The sequence below is a fragment of the Chlamydomonas reinhardtii genome, chromosome 7 (assembly GCF_000002595.2).
Source record: "Chlamydomonas reinhardtii strain CC-503 cw92 mt+ chromosome 7, whole genome shotgun sequence".
NCBI lineage: Eukaryota > Viridiplantae > Chlorophyta > Chlorophyceae > Chlamydomonadales > Chlamydomonadaceae > Chlamydomonas > Chlamydomonas reinhardtii.
This window is the reverse complement of record NC_057010.1, coordinates 3,591,362-3,611,421: the sequence shown is the minus strand read 5'-3', so window position 1 is coordinate 3,611,421 and position 20,060 is coordinate 3,591,362. Positions and strand designations below refer to the sequence as shown.

General features: G+C 70.0%; 2 protein-coding genes across 2 annotated transcripts; one reads left to right on the top strand and one right to left on the bottom strand.

Annotated features, from left to right (window-relative positions):
* Positions 1–354: 354 nt before the first annotated feature.
* On the bottom strand, positions 355–17,120 carry CHLRE_07g336750v5 (uncharacterized protein). The gene is made up of 23 exons (XM_043064279.1): positions 16,967–17,120; positions 16,800–16,904; positions 16,689–16,728; positions 16,378–16,441; positions 16,073–16,250; positions 15,727–15,840; positions 15,285–15,419; positions 14,924–15,040; positions 14,490–14,654; positions 13,969–14,313; positions 13,660–13,824; positions 13,346–13,507; positions 13,040–13,183; positions 7,663–12,882; positions 7,154–7,336; positions 5,539–6,861; positions 5,061–5,327; positions 4,647–4,838; positions 4,300–4,495; positions 2,620–4,151; positions 2,286–2,420; positions 1,725–1,988; positions 355–1,491 (listed from the first exon to the last, which is right to left on the bottom strand). Exons 1-23 carry the CDS (start codon positions 17,012–17,014, stop codon positions 976–978), a joined length of 11,610 nt encoding a protein of 3,869 aa, XP_042922847.1. The 5' UTR covers positions 17,015–17,120; the 3' UTR covers positions 355–975.
* A 130-nt stretch (positions 17,121–17,250) lies between these two features.
* On the top strand, positions 17,251–20,058 carry CHLRE_07g336700v5 (uncharacterized protein). Its single transcript, XM_043064278.1, has 6 exons — positions 17,251–18,031; positions 18,196–18,502; positions 18,619–18,851; positions 19,001–19,076; positions 19,196–19,601; positions 19,793–20,058. The coding sequence occupies exons 1-6, from the start codon at positions 18,015–18,017 to the stop codon at positions 19,849–19,851; spliced, it is 1,098 nt and encodes a 365-aa protein (XP_042922846.1). The 5' UTR covers positions 17,251–18,014; the 3' UTR covers positions 19,852–20,058.
* Positions 20,059–20,060: the final 2 nt, after the last annotated feature.

The following is a 20,060-nucleotide window of genomic DNA, read 5'->3' as shown; positions in this document are numbered from 1 at the left end:
AGCAACCCACGGCCAACCGCCCAAGGTCCTTCGTGGAGCTCGGGCGCCTGTGCATGGACAATCTCGACTGCCCAGCACGCCTGCCGCCCAGTGCCCATCGTGGAATTGCCTTGCCTGGCTTACCTGATGCGCGCCTTTGATGGGGTAACACACAGGGTAACTGGGGGCGGCACTGAGACTAGCGCTATTGACGCTGAGAGTCTGAGCAGACCCTTGCTGATAGCCTGATAGGGCTATGGCGGCGGTATGGCCGTATGGGCGCTGTGCCACTGCGCTGGGCGCCAGCAAGGTGCACGGGGCAGTGCTGCCGACTGCCTGATGTAGAGCTAGACTGTATGTAGAGGAAGCGGAGGTTGGGAGAACCCATTACAGGTACGTCTGAGTGTCTGACCCAGACTTGGCCAGCCCCGCTTCTAATGCACGTACCACACAGCAGGGCTGAGCACACCACCGAATTGCTGTCGTTGGCCAGCTCCCCCACCCCATCAAGCTTACGGAATGAAGAGTGGCCTCAAAGCCCGGGCGAGGTGGTCGCGCCTTTCCCCGCCTCCTATTATGTTGCTATTGCTCCTTGTACACGGCATGCCGCCGTCACCACTAGGTGATACACACAAAGCGCACAAGGCCAGCGCCAGCTTAGCGTCGCATTGAGTGAGCACAGGACCCGTGGACGTGGCAGTGCGCCCGCTGAGCTGGACAGCAGTACTTTCACCTATAATATCCTGCGGCTACCAGCACTGCATGCATGACTTGCAATCTTGCATCCAACTCTACCGTTCTTCAAGCAAGTCTCAAAGCTAGCCTGGACCTATACACAATTAAGCGCGCCCTTGCAACATTGGCAAGAAGCGATCGCTCCCCAAGCATCCTCCATCCACGACTTAGTGCTGCGCCCCTGCCCCTGCCCCAGACACCTGCGCCCGCCCTGCTCCCCGCGTATCACCACAACCCTAGCTCTGTAGCCCCGCCACCCCTTCACGGCCCGCCGCCGCCCGCCGCCGCGCCCGCCACCTGGCTCGCCACCGCCGCCGCCACGCCGCCGGCGCCCGCCGGGCCCACCACCAGCGGGCAGTGGCGGCTGCGCAGCATAATGAACGTGAGCGCGATGAGGTGCAGCACCACCACGTACGTCAGCGCGCCCAGGCGCAGTGTGGGCCGGCTGGTCAGCCAGCGGCCCGCGAACACGGACGCACGGTCCACCCACGTGGCCGCATGCCGCACGTGCGGGTGCGCGCTGCGCATGAGCGGCACGGACAGCAGCGGCCGGAAGTCCAGCGCCAGGCGGCGCGCGCTGCCGGCGGCGTAGCTGGCGGCGCCGTCGTCGGCGTCCGAGTCGTGGGGCGCGTAGTAGGGGTCTGAGGCGGCGGTGGAGGTGGGGATGCCGGAGGGGCCGGCGGCGGCGCCGCCGGCGGAGGCGCCGTCGGGCGCGGCGTCGGGGCCCCAGCCCGCCTCGATGTCGAACTGCGAGGACCGGTGCCGCGTGGCCGCCGCCTGCCGGGTGCGGGTTAATGGGTGGCGCACACGCACACAAGGCAAGGTATCACAAATACGGTACACTTGCGGTCGCCGTCCACGTCCGTGTAAGGTTAGTAGGGCGGGGCAGGGGAGGGTTGCCGTTCATGGATAACGTAGTGATCAACTAACAAGTTCGTGTTGCCGTCCAGTAGGAGCAGCAGGGGGGCAGGTACCGGGCACAAGCACCGAAACAGCGTTCCGTCACTCACCGGTCGGCTGCCGCCGGCTGCGGGGCCGCCGATGCGCGGCAGTACCGTAACCGCCTCGTCCGCGCCGCTGCCGCTACTGGCGGACAGCCCGCCCGCCGCCGCCGCCGCCGCCGCGGCGCCCGCCGCCCCGGCCGCGGTGACGGCGCTGACCGCCACCTGCGCCGCCACCTCGCAGCGGCGCAGCTCCTGCTGCAGCGAGGCGTTCTGCGCCTCCAGCTGCGCGGCGCGCGCCGCCAGGTGGGACAGCTGCGTCAGCTGCTCCGCCTGTGCAGTGAGAGCGGATGGGTGGGCCAATGGGTGGGTGCTCAGTCCTGTCTGAGCGGTGCAAAGGCTTCGGGGCAGGGGCAGGGCCAGGGGCAGGGCTAGGGGCAGGGCTAGGGGATTCCTGCATGGCATGCGTGTGAAACCGCCCCACCCGTCCGCACACCAGCCCACACACACACACACACACACACACACACACACACACACACACACACACACACACACACACACACACACACACACACACACACACACACACACACACACACACACACACACACACACATACACACACACCTTGGCGTGCAGCTCCTGCTGCTGCTGGTTGACGCCCGCCTCCAGCACCACCATGACGCTGTCCAGACCCAGAGCCGCCGCCAGCACGTCCGCGAACTCGGGCAGCTGCGGCGAGCCGGAGCTGGCGGTGGTGGCCTGCGGTGTGTGTCGCACGTGGGCGCATGAGCACGAGGCGCGGGTGGCGTCAGGGAGGCGGGTTGGGGCGCACGGCGTCCGTCAGGGAGGCGTGAGCCAAGATTGACCCGTCAGTGGCACGAGACGTGGTCGGAGCAACATACTCGCGTAAAGCAGATACGGTACACACATATAGGTGCAAACAAACCCTCTCGCTCACCAGCTCGATCTCCGCCATGAGGCTGTGCGAGCGGCTCAGCCGCGCCGCCAGCGCCAGCACCCGCTCGTGTGCGCCCGCCAGGATGGAGCTCACGGCGCGCGCGTCGTCGCGGGCGGCGCGGCGGACCGCGTCCGCGCTGCCGCCAGCAGCAGCAGCGCCTGCGGCTGCCGCAGCCACGGCCACCGCAGCAGCCGCAGCCGACGGCGAGCGCTCGCTGGATGACCCCTCGCGAGACAGGCTGGGCCCCAGAGCGGCGTTCAGCTCAGGCCCAACGTCGCGGGACGTGCGGCGGGCCAGCGGCGGCCGCGGCAGCGCGGCGCCGCCGTTGGCGCCCGCCTCACTGCCACGCCGGCTGCGGCTCGGCCCAGTGGCGGCGGCAGCGGTGGCCTCCGCCGCCTCGCCGGCCAGCTGCGCGCAGCGACGCTCGGCCGCGGTCGCCGCAGCGGCGGACTTGCGTGCCTCCTCCTGCGCCGCCAATAGCTCGCGCCGGACGCCCTCCAGAGCCGCCTCCGCCTCCGCGACCGCCTCCGCCTTTTCGCCCCGCAGGGCTGCCAGAGCACCGCGCGCCTCCGCAAGCTCTGCCTCCGCGGCCTGCAGCCGGCCCGCCAGCGCCGCCACCTCCTCCCGTGCCGCCGCCAGCGCGCGCTCCGCCGCCGCCAGGCGCTCTGCATCCATCGCCGCCGTCGCGCCGCCGCCCGCCAGGGCAGCGACCGCCGCGCCGGCCACCGACGCCGCGCCTAGCGCCAGCCCGCGCGCCGCCACCTCCGGCTCGGGGTCCGCCAGACCCGACCGGACCAGCTCCTGCTGGCGGTGCAGCGCCGCCAGCGCCGCCTCCAGCTGCCCGTTGGCCGCCGTCAGCGCCGCCACCTGCGCGCTCAGCTCCTCCAGCTTGGCCACGGCCGCCGACTTGTCCGCCTGCAGCCGGCTGAGTGTGTCGCGAGCCCTCGCCAGCTTGGCAGCGTCCGCCGCCGCGGCCTCCTCCAGCTCTGCCGCGCGGGTGCGCAGCGCCGCCACCTCCGCAGAAGCGGCCGACGCGCCGTCGGCGGCAGCGCGCGCCGCCGCCAGCTGGCCTTGTAGGGACTCAACCTCCGCCGTCAGCGCCGCGAGCCGCTCTGAGGCACCGCTACCTGCGGCCTGCGCCGCCGCCAGCGCGCTCGCCTGTGCGGCCTCCGCCGCTGCCAGCGCCGCGCCGGCCTTGGCGGCGCTGGCCTCCGCCGCCTCCGCCCGCATGCGGCAGCCAATCAGCTCGCCCTGCAGCTCGTCCGCCTGCGCCTCCGCCTCCGCCAGCTTCCGCTCTAGCTCCGCCGCGTGCTCCTGCGCCGCGGCGCGCGCGGCGGCGGTGGCCTCGGCGACGGCGGCCGCCTCCGCCAGTCCGCCCAGCTGCTCCGCCGCCAGCTCTAGCTTGGCCTCCAGCTCCGCCACACGCTGCCGCGCCACCGCCAGGTCGGCCTTGGCGGTGCCAGCGCGCTGCTCCGCTGCCGCCAGCTCCTCCTGCAGGTCGTGCTCCGTCTCCTCGGCGGAGGCCAGGCGCTCTGTTGCGGTCACGGAAGCGGATACAACATGTTACATGAGGGAGAAAGGGGTGGGCTTTCCTTCGCGTGTGGAAGTCTGTGCGAGGCACGGAAGCAAGCAATCCAGGCAGAGGCTCAGTGCTATGACAACAACAAGAGCCTTCCCCACCTGCGAGCGACTCTCGCAGCCGGCGCTGCTCGTCTGCGTGCTGCCGCACCGCCTCCAGCTCCGCACGAGCCGCGTCTAGCTGCGCGCCGCCCAGCGCCGCCGACTCAGCCGCCTCCGACTCCGCCTGCGCCGCCGCCTCCTGCGCGCGGGCCAGCGCCGAGCGCTGCTCCTCCAGCGCACCCTCCAGACGGGACACCTGCGCCAACCACGTGAGGCGCACGGCCGCACAATCCAAGTCAAAGGCCGCAAGCATCAGGCTTGCGCGAGTATCCCCCAGTACCTCACAGCACCATGTGGCATGCTACCTGTGTAGAATGCTCGCTCGGGCCCGGGCAAGCCGTCCTCACCTGCGACGTGAGGCGGGTGACCTCGGAGTCGCGCATCAGCACCTGCGTCTCCAGCTCGCCCAGCCGTGCCCGCAGCGACTCAGCCTCAGCCGCCGCCGACTCCGCGCCCTCCGCTGCCGCCGACTCAGCGGCGGCCGCCTCAGCGCGGCGCTGCGCCTCCTTGGCCACCTCCTCAAGGCTGGCTTTCTGGACCTGTTGGATTGGGAGGGCCCGAGAAGGAAAAACGGTTCTGCATGTCCAAACCAAGAGAAGCAAAAAACGGTTCCGCATCTTCAGACCATCAATCATCACAAGGAGGCGACCAGGGCTTCTAGCCCAAACCGCTGAGCAGGCGCGGGCTGCCATAGCAAGCCCACTGCAAGAGGCGCCGAGTGCAAAGCAATGCCTTCCTGTTCCCAGGTCGCCTTCACCCACCTCCAGCGCCCTCAGTGCCGCCATGGCGTCCTCCAGCTGGCTCTCCAGCGCCGCCGCCTTGTCCGCCGCAGCCGCCTCCGCGACCACCACGCGCGCCTCCGCCGCCGCCACCTCTGTCTCCAGCCCCTCCAACCGACCGCGCAACTCCGCGGCTGCCTCCGCCTCCTCCGACGCGGCGGCCCGGGCGGCGGCCAGGTCGGCGGACAGCTGGTCGCTGCGGGCGCTGAGCTCATCCACCAGGGTGCTCATGCTGGCGGTCAGCGACAACTGCGCGCGCGCGAGAGGGAGACAGCACAGGCCAGGTGCGAGAGACACGCTGAGTGAGGCAAATGTACATGGGGTGCGCACTGCACTGGAATAGACGGGACGTTACCGTGTAAGCGGTCAAGCAGGTGCGTGCCACGTTCAGAGGGGCCATTTCCTCACACAACAAACCAAAGCCGCTCACAGCCACAAAGGGTTGTTCGTGGCCCCTCACCTTCTTGGTGGCTGCCGCCACCTGCTCCTCCAGCTCCGTCACACGCGACCGCAGGCCCTGCACCTCCTCGGCCGCGGCCGCCGCGGACGCCTTGGCCTGGACCAGCGCCGCCTGCGCCTCTGCCAGCTCTGCCGCTGCGGACGCCGCCGCCGCGGACGCCTCCTCCGCCTCCGCAGGCGCGCTGCGCGACGCCACAGCCTGCACCTCGGCCTTGGCCTCGGCTGTGGCCGCCGCGGCGGCGACGGCGGCGGTGGCCTCCGCCAGCTGCTCCTCCAGGCGCTTGCCCTTCTTGATCGCCGACTTGAGCTTGTTCTTCAGGTCCTCGGCGCGTTGGCCCGCCTCCGCTGCCTCCGCTGCGCTCCTGGCCGCCTCCTCCTTGGCTGCCTCCAGCGCCGCCTGCACCTCCGACAGCTGCTGCTTGACGACCTCCAGCTCAGCGGCTGCGGCCGCCGCCGCGGCGGACTCCTCTTCCCGTTCCATAACGTCCGCCGCCAGCGCGGCTGCCGCCGCCGCCTCCGCAGCCGCGGCCTCCGCCGCCTGCAGCTTGGAGCGTAGGTCCGCCGCCTCCGCCTCCACTGCCTCCAGCTCCTCCACACGGGAGCGCAGCTCAGCGGCCTCCACTGCCGCTGCCGCCGCCTCGGCCGCCTTGGCCTTCAGAGCAGCCTGCGCCTCCGCAGCGGTGCGCCGCGCGGCGTCGGCGGCGGCTTCTGCCTCCGCCACCGCTGACGTCAGCGCTGCGGCGCGCCCAGCCGCGTGCTCCGCATCGTCCTCCGCGTCCGCCAGTCGGTCCTGCAGCTCCGCCACGCGGGCCTCCAGCGCCGCCGCCGCCGCCTCGCGCTCTCCTGCCGCCGCCTCCAGCGCCACCACGCGCGCCGCTGCTTCCGCCACCGCCGCCTCGCCCAGCTCACGCCCCTCCTCCGCGCTGGCGCGCGCCGCCGCCAGCTCCTCACGCGCCGCCGCCAGCTGTGCCTCCAGCTCCATTGCGCGCGCCTCTGCGGCCTCCGCCCGCTCTGCAGCGGCGGCTGCCGCTGCCGCTGCCTCAATGTCGATGACGGGTGCACTGCGGGAGGTCGTCTCCACCTCCACCGCGGCAGCGGTGCCAGCAGCGGCGGCGGCCGCCTGCAGCTCTGCGACCTGCTGTTCCAGCGCCGCGCGCGCCTGGTCAATGGTCTTGCCCTTGCGCACCGCCGCGCGCAGCTTCTGGCGAAGGTCCTCCACCTCTGCGGCCGCCGCCTCTGCCGCCGCCTTGGCCTCCGCGGCCGCAGCTGCGGCGGCCCTGGTCTCCGCCAGCTCCCGCTTTGCCTGCTCCAGCTCGGCCTGGGCCTGTGGCGGCCGTGATGGTGCAGTCTCGTTTTACGTGTCCATCACAACTGTGGAAAGATCCTAAACAGCACACAACCCGGAGGCCAACACCACACACCGCAACCCCTCGCTACGTTCGCGCCTTCCGTTCCCGACCTTTGCTCATTCCTGCAGCAGCCCCTGCCCCCACGCTCTCCTCCTCGCTCTATTGCATTGGGTTTGGTTTAGTTGGGCTGGTATCTACAACCCCACCCGCGCCCCGCTGCCACATCACCACCCACCCCTTCCCGCACCACCACGCCATCCCGCCCACCTGCTCCAGCTGCTCCTCCGAGTCCTTGGCCGCGCCGCTGTCCTCCAGCAGCGTGGCCTCCATGGCCCGCAGCTGGCCCTGCAGCTGGGTCACGCGGCTGTGGCCCTCCGCCGCCTCCGCCTGCGCCGCCTCCGCCTGCTGCCCCACCTCCAGCAGCTCCGCCTCGCGGCTCGCCAGCTCCTCCTGCGGGGGGGGGGGGGGGGGGTACATGCATTAAGTTTACGAAGGGGGGGGTCTATGCATGTTAAATAAGACGAGAATGCGTAGCCAGGAGCAATGGTACAGATGTCACATAGTCGTTATCGATGTCCGTGGGGGGGGGGGCGACACGAACGAGGGGACGACACAGAGGCGCAAACAACACCGGGCACTGTAAGTCATACGGCACAACAGGGCCCGTGCGCATCGCGCATCACAACATCTACCAGATGCAACCCTGCACGGGCCTTGCCAGTTGAGTGTTTGCCACGGTGGACGCAAGGAGGTGGCCGTCACAGCGTGTGACACACCTGCGCGCTGGCGAGCTCGCCCTGCAACGCCTCCACCTGCGCCGTCAGCTCCGCCACCCGGCGCATCAGGTCCTCCACCGCCGCACCAGCGCTGTCGCGCATGCCCGCCGCGTCCACCTCCGCCGCCGCCTTCGCCGCAACCACCTCGCCACGCAGCTCCTCCGCCTCCCTGGCAGCCGCCTCCTTGGTAGCAGCTAGCTCCGCACGCAGTGCGTCCGCCTCCGCAGCCGCGGCGGCTGCAGCCGCCTGGTCTGCGGACAGCTGCGCCTGCAGCTCCTGCTGTGCAGCCTCGACCGCCGCCAGCTCTTTGCGCAGCTCCGCCACGGTAGCCTCCGCAGCGGCGGCCTGCGCCGCCAGCGCCGCCTCGGCACCCTGCACCGCCGCCAGCTGCGCCTGCAAGCCGGCTGCGGCCGCCTGCTCGGCATCTAGCTGCGCCCGCAGGTCCGACTCCGCGGCCTGCGCCGCCTGCGCTTGCGCCAGCAGCGCGGCTTCCGCCGCCTGTGTGGCCTCCAGCTGGGACTGCAGCCGCGCCTGCGCCGCCGCCGCCGCCGCCAGCTCCGCCTGGAGCGTGGCCTCCGCCGCCTGCGCCGCCGCCAGCTGCGCACGCAGCTCGGCCGCCGCCGAGGCCTCGGCGGCCGCCGCCTTGGCCTCCGCCAGCGCGGCCTCCGCTTCCGCCAGCGTCGCCTCCGTAGCCGTGACCCTGGACTGCAGCTCCGCGTTCGCGGCCGCCAGCTCCTCCATGCGGGCCTGCGCCGCCGCCAGCTGCGTACCCGCGGCGGCGCCGGCGGAGGCGTGCTGCGTCAGCTCCAGCTCCAGCAGCGCAGCCGAGCGCTTGGCGCCCGCCTCCGCCTCGGCCACGGCGTGTAGTGCGGCGTCCAGCGCCTCACGCCGGGCCTCCACCTGGGCACCTAGCTCCGCCAGCTGGGATTCCAGCGCCGCCTTCTCGACGGCAGACGCCGCCAGCTGGGATTCCAGCGCCGCCTTCTCGACGGCAGACGCCGCCAGCTGGGATTCCAGCGCCGCCTTCTCGAGGGCAGACGCCGCCAGCTGGCGCTCCGCGGCAGCCAGCGCTGCACGCACCTCCGCCTCCGCCTCCGAGCGGGCGGAGCTAGAGGAAGCCAGCTGCGCCTCCGCGTCCGCCAGCCTTGCGGCAATCTCGTCGCGCTCCGCTGCAGCCGCCGTGCGGGCGGTGGCAAGCTCCGCGGCTTGCGCCTCGGCCGCCGCCACCTTGGCTGCAGCCTCCTCGCGGGCGGCCTCGGCAGCCTTCATCGCTGAGCTCGCCTCCGCAAGCTTCGCCTCCGCCGCGTCCCGAGCAGCCTCCGCGGCCTCACGATCGGCCATCGCCTCCGCAAGCTTCGCCTCTGCCTCGTCCCGAGCAGCCTCCGCGGCCTCACCAGCGGCCGTCGCCTCCGCAAGCTTCGCCTCCGCCTCACCTCGGGCGGCTTCGGCCGCCGCCAGCCTGTCGACGGTCTCGGCGTGCACCTCCGTGAGCTTGGTGTGCTCGTTCTTCAGCGCCGCGCCCTTGTGCTTGATTTGCTTCAGCTGCTTTTCCAAGGTCTCGTGGGCCGCCTCCAGCGCCGCGTGCTTCTCCGTCAGCTCTGCCAGCTTGGCGGACTCAACGGCGGCGGCGTCACCTTGGGCCGCGTGTGCCGCCGCCAGCTCCTCCTGTGCGCGGCCAAGGGCGGCCTCCAGCTCGGCAGCACGGGCGGCTGAGGCCTCCGCGGCGGTGCGGGTCTCGGTAAGAGCTGCCGCTGTGCCCTCGGCGTCAGCACGCGCCGCCGCTAGGTCGGCGGCGGCGGTCTCCGCTGTGATGGCCGCGGCGAGCCGCTGCTCCTCCGCCGCGGCCGCTGCTGCCGCCAGCTCCTCGCGAAGCGCCTCAAGCTGCTCATCCGCCTGCTGGCGCGCCGCAGCTACAGCCGCCTCGGCCTGCTGCACCCGGGCCTCCAGGTCTGAGGCAGCAGCGGCCGCAGACGCATCCCGCTCCGCGGCTGTGCGCTCGGCTGCGGCCAGCTTCTCCTCAAGCTCGGCCTGGGCTTGACGCAGCGAGTTGAGAGCCTCTGCCGCCTCCTCTGCCGCCCGCTGCGCTGCTGACGCCTCGGTTCGGGCTGCAGCCGCCGCCGCCTGGGCCTCCGCCAGCTCTGCTGCACGGGACGACTCAGCGGCCTCGGCCACCTCGCCGGCGCGCGCTTCTGCCACAGCGGCGCGGCCCTCCGCTGCCGTAAGCCCGGCCTGCAGGGCCTCTAGAGCGGACTGCACAGTGGAGCGAGAAGCCGCCAGCTGCTCGGCTTCCGCCGCCCACGCCACCGCCTGCTGACGCTGGCGCTCCAGTGTGTGGGAGTGCTCATCCACGGTTTCCTCCAGCAAAGCCCGCACCGCCGCCAGGGTCGCACCCTGTGCCGCCAGCTCCGACTGCAGTGCAGAAACGGCCGCCTCCGCGTCAGCCGCCGCGGCGCGGGCCGCTGCCACTGCGTAGTCGGCCTTGCCCGCTGCCTCCTCCGACGCGGCCTCCAACGCGACTACGCGCGCCGCCGCCTCCGCCAGCTCGCCGGAAGCCACCTCCAGCTGCGCCTCCGCCGCCGCAGCGCGCGCCGCCGCAGCTGCGGCGGCAGCCGCCGCCGCCGCCAGCTCCCTGTCGTGCGCCTCGTGCGCCGACGCCAGCGTGGCATGCGCCGCGTCCAGCGCGTGCTGTAGCTCGCCCGCGCGCTCGCCCTCGGCGGCGGCGGCCGCCGCCGCGTTCTGCTCCGCCGCCCTCAGCGAGTCCAGCTGCGCCTCCAGCTCCAGCACGCGGTCCTCTGCGCCCGACATGCGGCCCACCATGGAGGCCTGCAGCTCCGCCACCTGCTCCTCCGCCGCGTCCAGCCGCCCCCGCAGGTCCAGCGCGCGCTCCTCCGCAGCCGCCTGCGACGCCTGGGCGGACTCCAGCTGCTCGTGTGCTTCCGCGCCCGCCGCCTCTGCTTCAGACAGCTTCGCCTCAAGCTCCGCGGCGCGCGCCTCCGTTGCAGCAGCGGCCGCACGCTGTTGCTCGGTCGACGCAAGGGCGGCGTCAAGCTGCTCGCGAAGCGCCGCTGCCACTGTCGCAGCCTGGTCCTCAGCCGCTGCCAGGCTGGCCTGCAGGTCCGCCAGCTGCGCCTCTGCCGCCGCGGCCTTGGCACCAGCGGCCTGCGCCTCCTCCTTCGCCGCGGCCAGCTGATCCTGCAGCTCTGCGGCGCGAGCCGCTGCAGCCACAGCCTTGGCGCCTTGCTCGTCCGCGGCCGCCTGTGTCGTGGCCAACGCGGCCGAGAGCTCCTCGCACTGCGCTGCTGACGCCGCTGCTTTGGCGCTGCTGTCCTCCGCCGCCGCCTCCGCCCCAGCTAGCTTTGACATCAGCTCTTGCACCTGTGCCTCCGCCGTCGCCTCCGCCTCCGCCAGCTTTGACTGCAGCTCTTGTACGCTAGCCTCCGCTGCGGTCGCCTTGGCGGCCTCCGCCTCCGCCTCTGCCTGGGCGCTCCGCAGCTGCTGATGCAAGCCGCCCACCAGCTCCTCAGTGGAAGCCGCCCGGCTGCCGTGCTGCTCCGCGGCCGCATGCGCCGCCTCCAGCTTTTCCCGCAGTGCGCCAGCCTCCTGCTCCGCCGCCTCCAGGCGCGCCGCGGCCTCTGCGGCGGCGGCCTCCGCAGCCGCCTTCGCATCTGCCAGCGCCTGCTCTGCCGCTGCAGCACGCTCGGACGCGGCCTGTGCCTCTGCCTGAGCTCGCGATGACGCGGCGTGGGCCTCCTGCAGGCTCGCCTGCAGCTCAGCCACGCGGGTCTCCGCTGCCGTGGCGGACGCGGCACTGGCGGAAGCAGAGGCTGCCATGGCATCTGCCTCCTGCCTTGCTTCCGCCAACTGCGCCTCAAGCTGTGACACACGCTCCTTGAGCCCGTCCTTGGCAGCATTCGCCTCCGAGGCCGCAGCGGCAGCTGCCGCCGCCTCTGACCGCGCCGCCTCTGCAGCGGCTGCCAGCTCAGCAGTGCGAGCATCCGCTGCAGCCAGCTGCGCTGCCAGGCCGTCAGCACGCTCTGCTGACGCCGCCAGCGCCGCCTCTAGCTGAGACTGCAGCTCCAGGCTTCGGCGATTGGCGTCGTTGTGGGCCGCGTCCAGCGCCGCCGCCGCAGCCGCGGCCGCCACCAACTGCGCCTCCATGGCGGCAACGCGCTGCTCAGCGGCGCCACCGTCACTGCGTGCCGCCGCCAGCTCCGCCGCCACGCGACGTGCCTCCGCCTCCGCAGCCTCAGCGCGAGACGCAGCCGCCGCCAACTCAGCCTCCGCTGCCGCCGCGCGCTCCGCGGCGGCGGCCCGGGCAGCCTCCACCTGCTGCACCTCGGCAGCCAGCGCCGCGCGCACATCAGACACCTCCGCCAGCTGGAGCTCTGCCGCCGCCTTCGCGGCCTCAAGCTCCGCCACGCGCGCCCGCAGCCCCACCGCCTCCTCCGCCGCGCGCTCGTGCAACGCCGTGCCCTCAGCCCTTGCCACCTGCAACTCCTCCGCCTGCCTGGCCGCCGCCGCCTCCACCTCCGCCCGCGCCGCCTCGACTTCGCCCAGCTTCGCCTCCAGCTCGGCCTTGGCCGCCACAAGCTCCGCCACCTGCGCCTCCAGGCTGGCTTTGCCGTCCGCCAGCACCTTGCCCTTCTTCACCGCGCTCCGCAGCTTCTCGCGCGCCTCCTCCGCCTCGCGCGCGTGCCGCTCCGCCGCCTCGGCCGCCTCCGCCAGCTCCTTCCGCAGCGCAGCCTCCGCCTCCGCGCCCAGGCCGGGCGCAGCCGCCGGCTGCTCGCCCGCGGGCGGCGCGCCGCCGGCGGAGCTGCTGCGCGCCGACGGCTCAGGTGCCATGCCGGACGAAGAGGACGTGCGCGGGTCTGCCGGCTTGCCCGCCTTGGCAAGCTGCGCCTCCAGCGCTGCGATGCGGTCGCGCGCCGCCGCAAGGTCCACGTCGAGGCGCGTGGCGTGCTCCATTACGCCCTTCAGCTGGCTGCGCGCATTCTCCAGCTCGCCAGACAGCGTGGCAGCGTCTGCGGCGGCGTCGCCCTCGGCCGAGGTTATGCTGCCCTGCCGCGCGGCGCCGCCGCCAGAGGTGGCCGCGTCGCCGCCGCTGGGGAAGGAGCGGAGGGGAGTGCCGCCGCTGCCGGCCTCGCCACCGGCCTGGTCGGCGGGCGCGAAACGGCGCAAGCGCGACTCGTGCGCCTTGGGCGGCTTGTCAGGCACGCCCTCCTGCGGAGCGTTGGGGCCAGGTGCAGTATAGCCAGTTGCATAAATGTTTGTTGGCAAAGGCCATGCCCCTGCACACCGACCCATGCGTCTACATTCGGACTAGCTTGCCCTCAACCTCCTTTCAACCCCAGCCGCGGCGTGCGGCCCAGCTGCTCACCGCCAGTCGGCGCTCCGCCTCCTCCAGCTTCTGCGACAGCTTGGCGGCCTCCTCCGTGGCCCGCACCAGCTTGGCCGCCAGCTCCTTGCTGCTCTGCCCGCCGCCGCCACCCGCGCCGCCCGCGCCCTGCTCCTCGATCCATCCCTGAACAGCGGAAGGACGGACACGGTACATGGCACCACACAGGTCATGCCCCAGCTCGCTTAGGCCACGTCCGACGACGCGCGCGCTGAGCTAGCATCACTTCCATGTGTCGTCGTGCTGTTTGCGCAGCAAAACTGCACGGTGTCACGCGAGTGCGCCCACCTGCATGCGGCGCCGGAACTGCCTGGCCGCCGCCACCTCTGTCTGCGCCTGCTCCAGCTCGCCCTCCACCACATTGACGCGTTGCGACGCCACCGCCAGCTGCATCTCCAGCGTCTGGGCGCGAGCGCGCAGCTTGGCCACGTCGCTCTGGGCCGTCAGCTCCTGCAGGAGGTGACGGTACGTACCGTACGAATGAACGCGCGTCATACGGCGGCCAGCAGACTAGCTCGTCAGTAGTGTGGCCTACGTGCTTTACAAGCAAGGGTTGTAGGTCTGGAGACCTGAATCGCAATGCTATGCCCCCCGATCCGCACCTTGAGCTGGCCCTTGGCGGCCTTGGCTCCCTCCAGCGCCGCTGCCAGCTGCTCCTTCAGCGCAGCCACCTGCTCCTTGTCCGCCGCGCCCGCCGCGTGCGCCTGGGCTGCCGCCAGGCGCTCGGCGTCGCGAGCCGCGAGCGCCTCCGCCACCTGGGCGCGGACCTGCAGGTCCCAGAACCATGCATTTTGCCCAGGACCATGAAGAAAAGTCAAAGGCCCAGGCATGGTGGACAGAAATGAGTAGCACGTATAGCCAATTCAGGGCACAGCGCGCTGCAATGCGGACCGCTGCTCCCAGTGCCCCACCTCCTCTAGTTGCTTCTGCAGCTCCGCTGAGCGCCGCCGCTCCTCCTCCAGCGCCGCCGCGTCCGCTGCGCCCGCGGCGTCCGCGCCCTCCGTTTTCGCCGCCAGCTGCTGCTCCAGATCCGCAACGCGCGCCAGCGCCGCCGCACCCGCCGCCGCCTCTGCCACTGCCGCGTCTGCCGCCTGCTTGGCTGCCGCCAGCTGCTGCTCCAGCTCGGCTAGGCGGTCGTTGGCGGCGTTGAGGTCGTCCACATTGGAGGTGGCATACTCGCGCACAGCCGACAGCTTATGCTCAGCCTCTTCGGCAGCGGCCTTGAATTCCGCCAGCTCCTCCTCAAGCGCGGCCGCCTGTATGCATCCCGGTAGGTACGTGCGATGCTTGCAGCACGCGTGGACCGCAGGTTTGGTGCGCGGCCAGCCCGCTGCCGCTCTGCTGTTGGCCCCATAACAAGCCACTCGCACCCCGACACGCCCCACACGCCTGCGCTCTCAAGGCCCCAGGAGCCTCCATCCCGCGCACCAACCTTCCCCCACGCCTCGCCCAGCTCCCGCTGCGTGTTGCGGTCCAGCTCCTCCACGCGGGCCTGCAGCGCCGCCGCCAGCTGCGTGGCCTGCGCCACCTCCGCCTCCACGCGCTCTGCCCGCGCGCGCTCCTGGTCCGCCTCCTCTTCTAGCTCAGCGATTCGGTGCTGCGTTTTTGTGCGCGTGTGTGTGTGTGTGTGTGTGTGTGTGTGTGTGTGTGTGTGTGTGTGTGTGTGTGTACGCGCGCGCATGTGTGTGTTGTTTGGGAAATGGCGAGGCGGTGTGAATGTTGTGTTCGGTCTCGCCCAGGAACGCAGCGGGAGAAGTCGACGACATCAGGCCAAAGACCCCACCATTTCCATTTCTACTTTTGCGCACCGCTCCTGCCCAGCCGGGCCCCTGCCTCCCTGCCCCTCGCGCCCCCCCCCCACCTCACCTGCGCCTCCACCAGCCGCCTGGCCGCCAGCTCCATCTCCTTGCGGTGCTGCGCCTGGCCGGCCATCAGCTGGTGCTGCGCCTCTGAGGCGCCGACCTCTATGGACCCCACCTTGTCCTGCAGGACATATGTATGTGTATACTGAACATCTGGGAACTGGCAGCGCGCTTGCTTTGCTGTGTTGTATGTGCGCATGCGTGTCTGTGTATGCACACGGATATGCGTGCCCATGCGTCAAGTCCAGGGCGCTGCTTTGCCCACACCAGCCAGTCGCCTTGTGTCTCCCATCCGCTCGGCTGCTGGGCCAGCCCGCACCGATGCCCACCCACCCGCACTCTACGCGGCACAGCCCGGCCCGCACCTGCAGGCGCTGGCACCTCATCTCCGCGTCCCGCAGCTGGTTGACGGCGCTCTCCGTCTGCCGCTGCGCCGCCTCCAGTTGCCGCGCGAGGTCCTGCTGAGCCGCCTCCATGCGCTCTCGCTCCTGGCCCGCAACCTGCTCACAGCAGGGGTGCGTAGCGATGCAGTCAACATGCATGTGTGAACGTCCACAGCCACGCCGGCTCCAGCGGCAGCCGTGTGCGACCAACCGTAGGTGGCCGCGCTGAAGCAGCGCTTGCACGCCCGTCCGCCCCAAGGCCCCGTACATTCGGCCAAACAGACCTGGTCCCTTTCCACCGTGCCGCGCAGCACTCCACCCTACTGCACGGTCACTCCAGAGTCCCAAGTCCCTACGTTCGGTAACTCCCCGCCCCGCCCCGCCTCGCGCCTCGCGGCTCCCCCACCCCACGCCCCGTGCCCACCTTGAGCGCCTCCTCCAGCCCCGCCAGCGCCGCATCCGCCGCCGCGCCGCCCGTCACCACTGCCGCCTTGGCCGCCGCGCCCGGCGACATGGCCCGCACAGCACTCAGCTGGGCCTGGAGGGATGGTTCAAAGGTGGGCCGATGAGAGCGCGACTGATGTAATTCAGCTGGCATAGAAATGCCTAGGGAGCACGGCGCCCACACTCCCGCGCGCACGCAGTCAACTCCGAGCAGTCCAAGGAGTCGCTGAGGTCCGCAAGCCACGCTCTCTTGTGTATAGTGCCCCGCTTCACTCCCTTACTCCCTCTCTCGCTTGCACTGCTCTTCCCAGCGGCCGGCTGCGCACCTCGGCCGCGGAGGCGCGCCCCTCCGCCTCCTTGGCTTTGGCCTCCGCCTGCGACACCCGCAGTCGGTACTGCGCTAGCTCCTTGTTCAGCAGGTCCATGGCCGATGAGGAGGAGGAGGAGATGGCCCCCGCGCCGGTGGAGCCGGGCGGCGGCGGGATGCCGGAGGAAACCGGCGTGCTGGTGGGGTACAAGCGGAGGGGGAGGGAGGGATGAGTGCCGGAGAGGCGAGCGTGCGCATTGTTGGGTGTTGGCGGAACGGCTGTTGCGCGGGTTGCAATGAGCAGACAAGCGGCAGGCTGCGTACCTGGATCCGCTGGTGGATGGGTTGGTGGAGCGACCCGACTTGCGCGGGGTGGCGCCGGAGGGGCCTGTTGCGGGCACGGCATGGGGCAGAAGATGCAGGGACGGCTCGGACTGCTTGGCACAGGCCATGGCTTCCAGCGCGGACAGCCCGCACCACGGCAACCCATGGACAGCAAGTGGCTGGCTTGGCACCCCCGCACTATTGATGGGCCATTGCAGCCTCCGGTCCAGCCGGCTGCGCCCTGGCTGCCGGCGCTTGCAACGGTGCAGCACGAACCCCAGGAGAACCAGCAAGACGCCCTTAGCGCCCACCTCCGCCGACCACCATGGACGCCGCTGCTGTTACCAGAGCCTGTCAATGCATTTGAAAAGGGACTGTTGTCATCAGGCGCGAGGACAGCTGATCATGCACCAGCAACTTGCCTCGTTCACCGCTTGCGAGGCGGCAGGGCTCGGTGCCGCAGAGTTTATTGCGGAGCCTGCATCAGCTGAGCGCTGATGACCACGAGCCTTCTTGAACTCCTCGAGCTGCACCAAAACAACGAGTCAGCAAGTTGGAACTTGCCCGTCCCTAGCTGCAGGGACCTCACCCGCTGACGCCCAACGCGTTGGAGCTCCTCCTGCTTCTTCCGGTCCATCCTTTCAGCCGCCGAGGACAACCCTTCACTCCATGCTTAAGTTAGTCGGAGCAATTGGGTAACGAAGTAGCTCTAGCACGCAATTCAGGTCTTACAGCAGCTTCATGAGCCTGAGTATTGCAATTTATAACTTGCAGGCTGCCGATCTGATCCGAGGGCGAGGTCGCGCCAACAGTCACAATTGCTCTCGGCAATGCTTGTAACCAGCATACGTTAAATATACAATATAATTCACTGTCAGCTAAATGGTTTGAATTGTATGCTGGCGCTGCAGCTCTACGTGCGCGTGCACTGTGCTTTCGCTACAAGGCCGTTTCACAAAGCGACTGACGTATAGAGGCTTTACAAGCAGCTCGCAAGGAGCAAAACCTCCACATCCATGTCACTGTCCGGCGGGGCCGCAGTGACAGCGCAAACGTTGACACTCGCTGCCAGCCGCAGCAACCCAACTGTCGCCGCGCAGCCCCTGCCACGCCGTGCACTAGCACATAGCTTTTCCAGCGCCTCCACCTGCGGCTGCGTGATCAAAAGCGCGGAGCCTTGGGGCGCTTCTCCACCCAGTTGCCGTTTTGAAGGCCCGTCCACCTCTGCCCGGTCGTCACCAGGAGGGCTCTCCCACACGCCATCTGGATGGCGTCCGGGCCGTCGCCCGCAGCACAACAACACTCCATCTCGACCCCAGGCACCTGCTGCTTCTGGGCGCCGCATCATTGCAGCTGGCAGTAGCAACAACGGTAACGGCGATGGCGATAGTGATGGCAGTACCAACAACGGAACCCACCACCAGCCGCTGCCGGTGGTTGATCCGGTGGTTCTTGACGAGTACGGCAGGCCAAGCTTACAACAAGCTAACCACAGTAGCAGTGGCAGTGGCAGCATTGGACTTGAACCTGGCAGTTCCAATGCAGCTGCGACTCGGGAAGCTGGCGGCAGGTCGGCCGCACCTGCGCCTGACAGCGCGCCGGCACGATGGACTGCTGTGTTGCAGCTACCACCTGCGATGTGGGGCCTGTCATGGTAGGCTGCTGTTACGGTGGTGGGGCAATGCGTCGTGATTTCTGTATACTGGCATGCCCAGAATGGGTCCGCTCTCGGGCGCCTCCTTCCGTCATGATCCCTAGTTTGATGCTTTGACTGTTGATGACCACCATCACTAACCAACATCTCACGTGTGACCGCAGGCTCTTGACGGCGGGGCCAGTCAGCGTGGCTTACGCATGCCTAGCTGCCGCCTCCGTCATTGCGGCAACGGTCTTTGGCGGTCTGCTGCCGGGCCCGGCCGGGGCAGCTGGCGCAACAGCAGCAGCGGCAGGGACAGCAGGGGCTGCAGGAGCGGCGGCAGGCGCACCACCTGCTGCTGCTGCTACTGCAGCGACGGCGGCGACGGCGGCGGCGGCTGCGGTGGACTGGTTGGATGTGGCGCTCCGGACAGCCAACGGCCTGGCGGCGGGCGGCGCGGCACGGGCGCAGGTGCTGCAGGCTCTGCAGGTGAGTAGTTGCTGCAGGCTCGATAGACGAGCACAGCTCATGCGAGTGTGCCTACGATGAACCCAGCCCAGGCATGTCACAACCAAGCTCCTCCGGCCTTCTTTGGTGCCATGCAGGAGGCGGGCGCGGGCTCACTGGGGAGCTGGGCGGTGCAGGCGCTGCTGCCGGCGCTCTGCGGCGCGGCATCGGGCGCCCGCGGCCTAGCTGTGGCCCTGCAGCCGGCCGACCTCGTGCTGGGCGCCCTGTCGCAACTGAGCTCTGTGGCAGCGGGCCTGGGGGTGCTGCTGGTGATGGGGCTGCCGCTGCGGCCATACCTGGCGCCGTTGCTGCCGTTGCTGCCGCGCGGCCCGTGAGTGAGGCGCAGCGTAGCCAGAGTCGGGCTGTGGGGGCGCGCTCTGAGAGGCAGGTTGTGGGGCTGTCCTGATGATATGTTGCTATCGAACAACGTAGCGGTCCTGGGAGTGCCAGTGATGGTCCCTGCGTGTTGCGTGCCTGCAGGCCCTCACCCGCGACGATGGCGGCGCTGCGGGCGGGCGGCGTGGCGTGCATGGTGGCGGCGCTCACTGGGCTGCAGGTAGGTGCTGGCTCGGCACGATTGCACGCCGCATGTGTCTGCAAGCCTAGCCGGTTCGGTGCGGCCGTGTGGTAGAGAGCGCAACACAGGAAACATGCGTGCGTGCGTTGTGCGTGCAGGCGGCGGAGGTGACCACCCCAGAGCTGGGTCGCAGCGTGCGGAGCGCCGCCGCAGCAGCTGCAGCCGGGGTGCCGCTGCCGGCCCAAATGCAGGCGTGCCTGTACGGCGCCTTTGCGGTGGCGGCAGACGTGCTTGTGGCGGCGGCTGCGGCAATCGTGGCGGCGCGGGCGGCGGCGGCCCTGTGGCAGGGTGGGGCAGCCGGGAGCCGCAGCGGCACCGCCAGTGCGCCAGGCGTGGTGCAGGGGAGCCGGGGGGTGAAGGCTGAGGTGGAGGTGGTCGCGGCGGAAAGCGTGCAGCTACCGAGGGTGCTGACAGGCGCACGGTGGCTGGGCGCGGGACGGCTGGTGCTGGACGTGCTGCTGCTGGCGGCGGTGGCTTGTGGCGGCCTGAGCGCGCACGTGTCAGGTGAGGGCCTGGAGGTGTTGGGGTGACGACATTCCCCCTCGTCAATATGTAGCGCCTGTCAGCACCAAATGTATGATGACCCCGATCAACAACAAGGTGGTAACATGTAGTGTTTGCCCAATACTTGTGACGACTTCAACCTACGTCGTCTTGAATCTGTGCGTTGCCCTTTCGTGCCCTTGTTCACGCAGCTGTGCGGCTTCTAGGAATGCTTTGGCTGTTCCAGACAGCCCGGCAAGTGTCGCTTTGAGGCTCGGCCTGCACTTGGCACAGCCGTAGCATCTAGACACTTGGGGTAGTAGCGAATTCATGGTGGCCGGAGTTACACGTCCACGGCTTGCAAGCCCGGAAGTCACAATGCACATCACGACTTATGGTGTGTAGGCACAGCGTACGGTTGGCTCTCAGTGCACCACTTGCTGGCGCCTGTTGGACATCATTGTAAGATGCAAAGCGGCA

What these genes read in the sequence shown, in the direction of transcription:
- CHLRE_07g336750v5 (XM_043064279.1), bottom strand. Translation starts at nt 17,014, where the DNA reads ATGGACCGGAAGAAGCAGGAGGAGCTCCAACGCGTTGGGCGTCAGCGG. An exon ending in TGCAGAAGCAACTAGAGGAG is followed by an intron (nt 13,825 to 13,968) that starts GTGGGGCACTGG and finishes TGGGACCTGCAG; the next exon opens with GTCCGCGCCCAGGTGGCGGA. An exon ending in TCACCCGCCTCACGTCGCAG is followed by an intron (nt 4,496 to 4,646) that starts GTGAGGACGGCT and finishes TGGTTGGCGCAG; the next exon opens with GTGTCCCGTCTGGAGGGTGC.
- CHLRE_07g336700v5 (XM_043064278.1), top strand. An exon ending in CGGCGCTCACTGGGCTGCAG is followed by an intron (nt 19,077 to 19,195) that starts GTAGGTGCTGGC and finishes TTGTGCGTGCAG; the next exon opens with GCGGCGGAGGTGACCACCCC. An exon ending in CCTGAGCGCGCACGTGTCAG is followed by an intron (nt 19,602 to 19,792) that starts GTGAGGGCCTGG and finishes TTGTTCACGCAG; the next exon opens with CTGTGCGGCTTCTAGGAATG.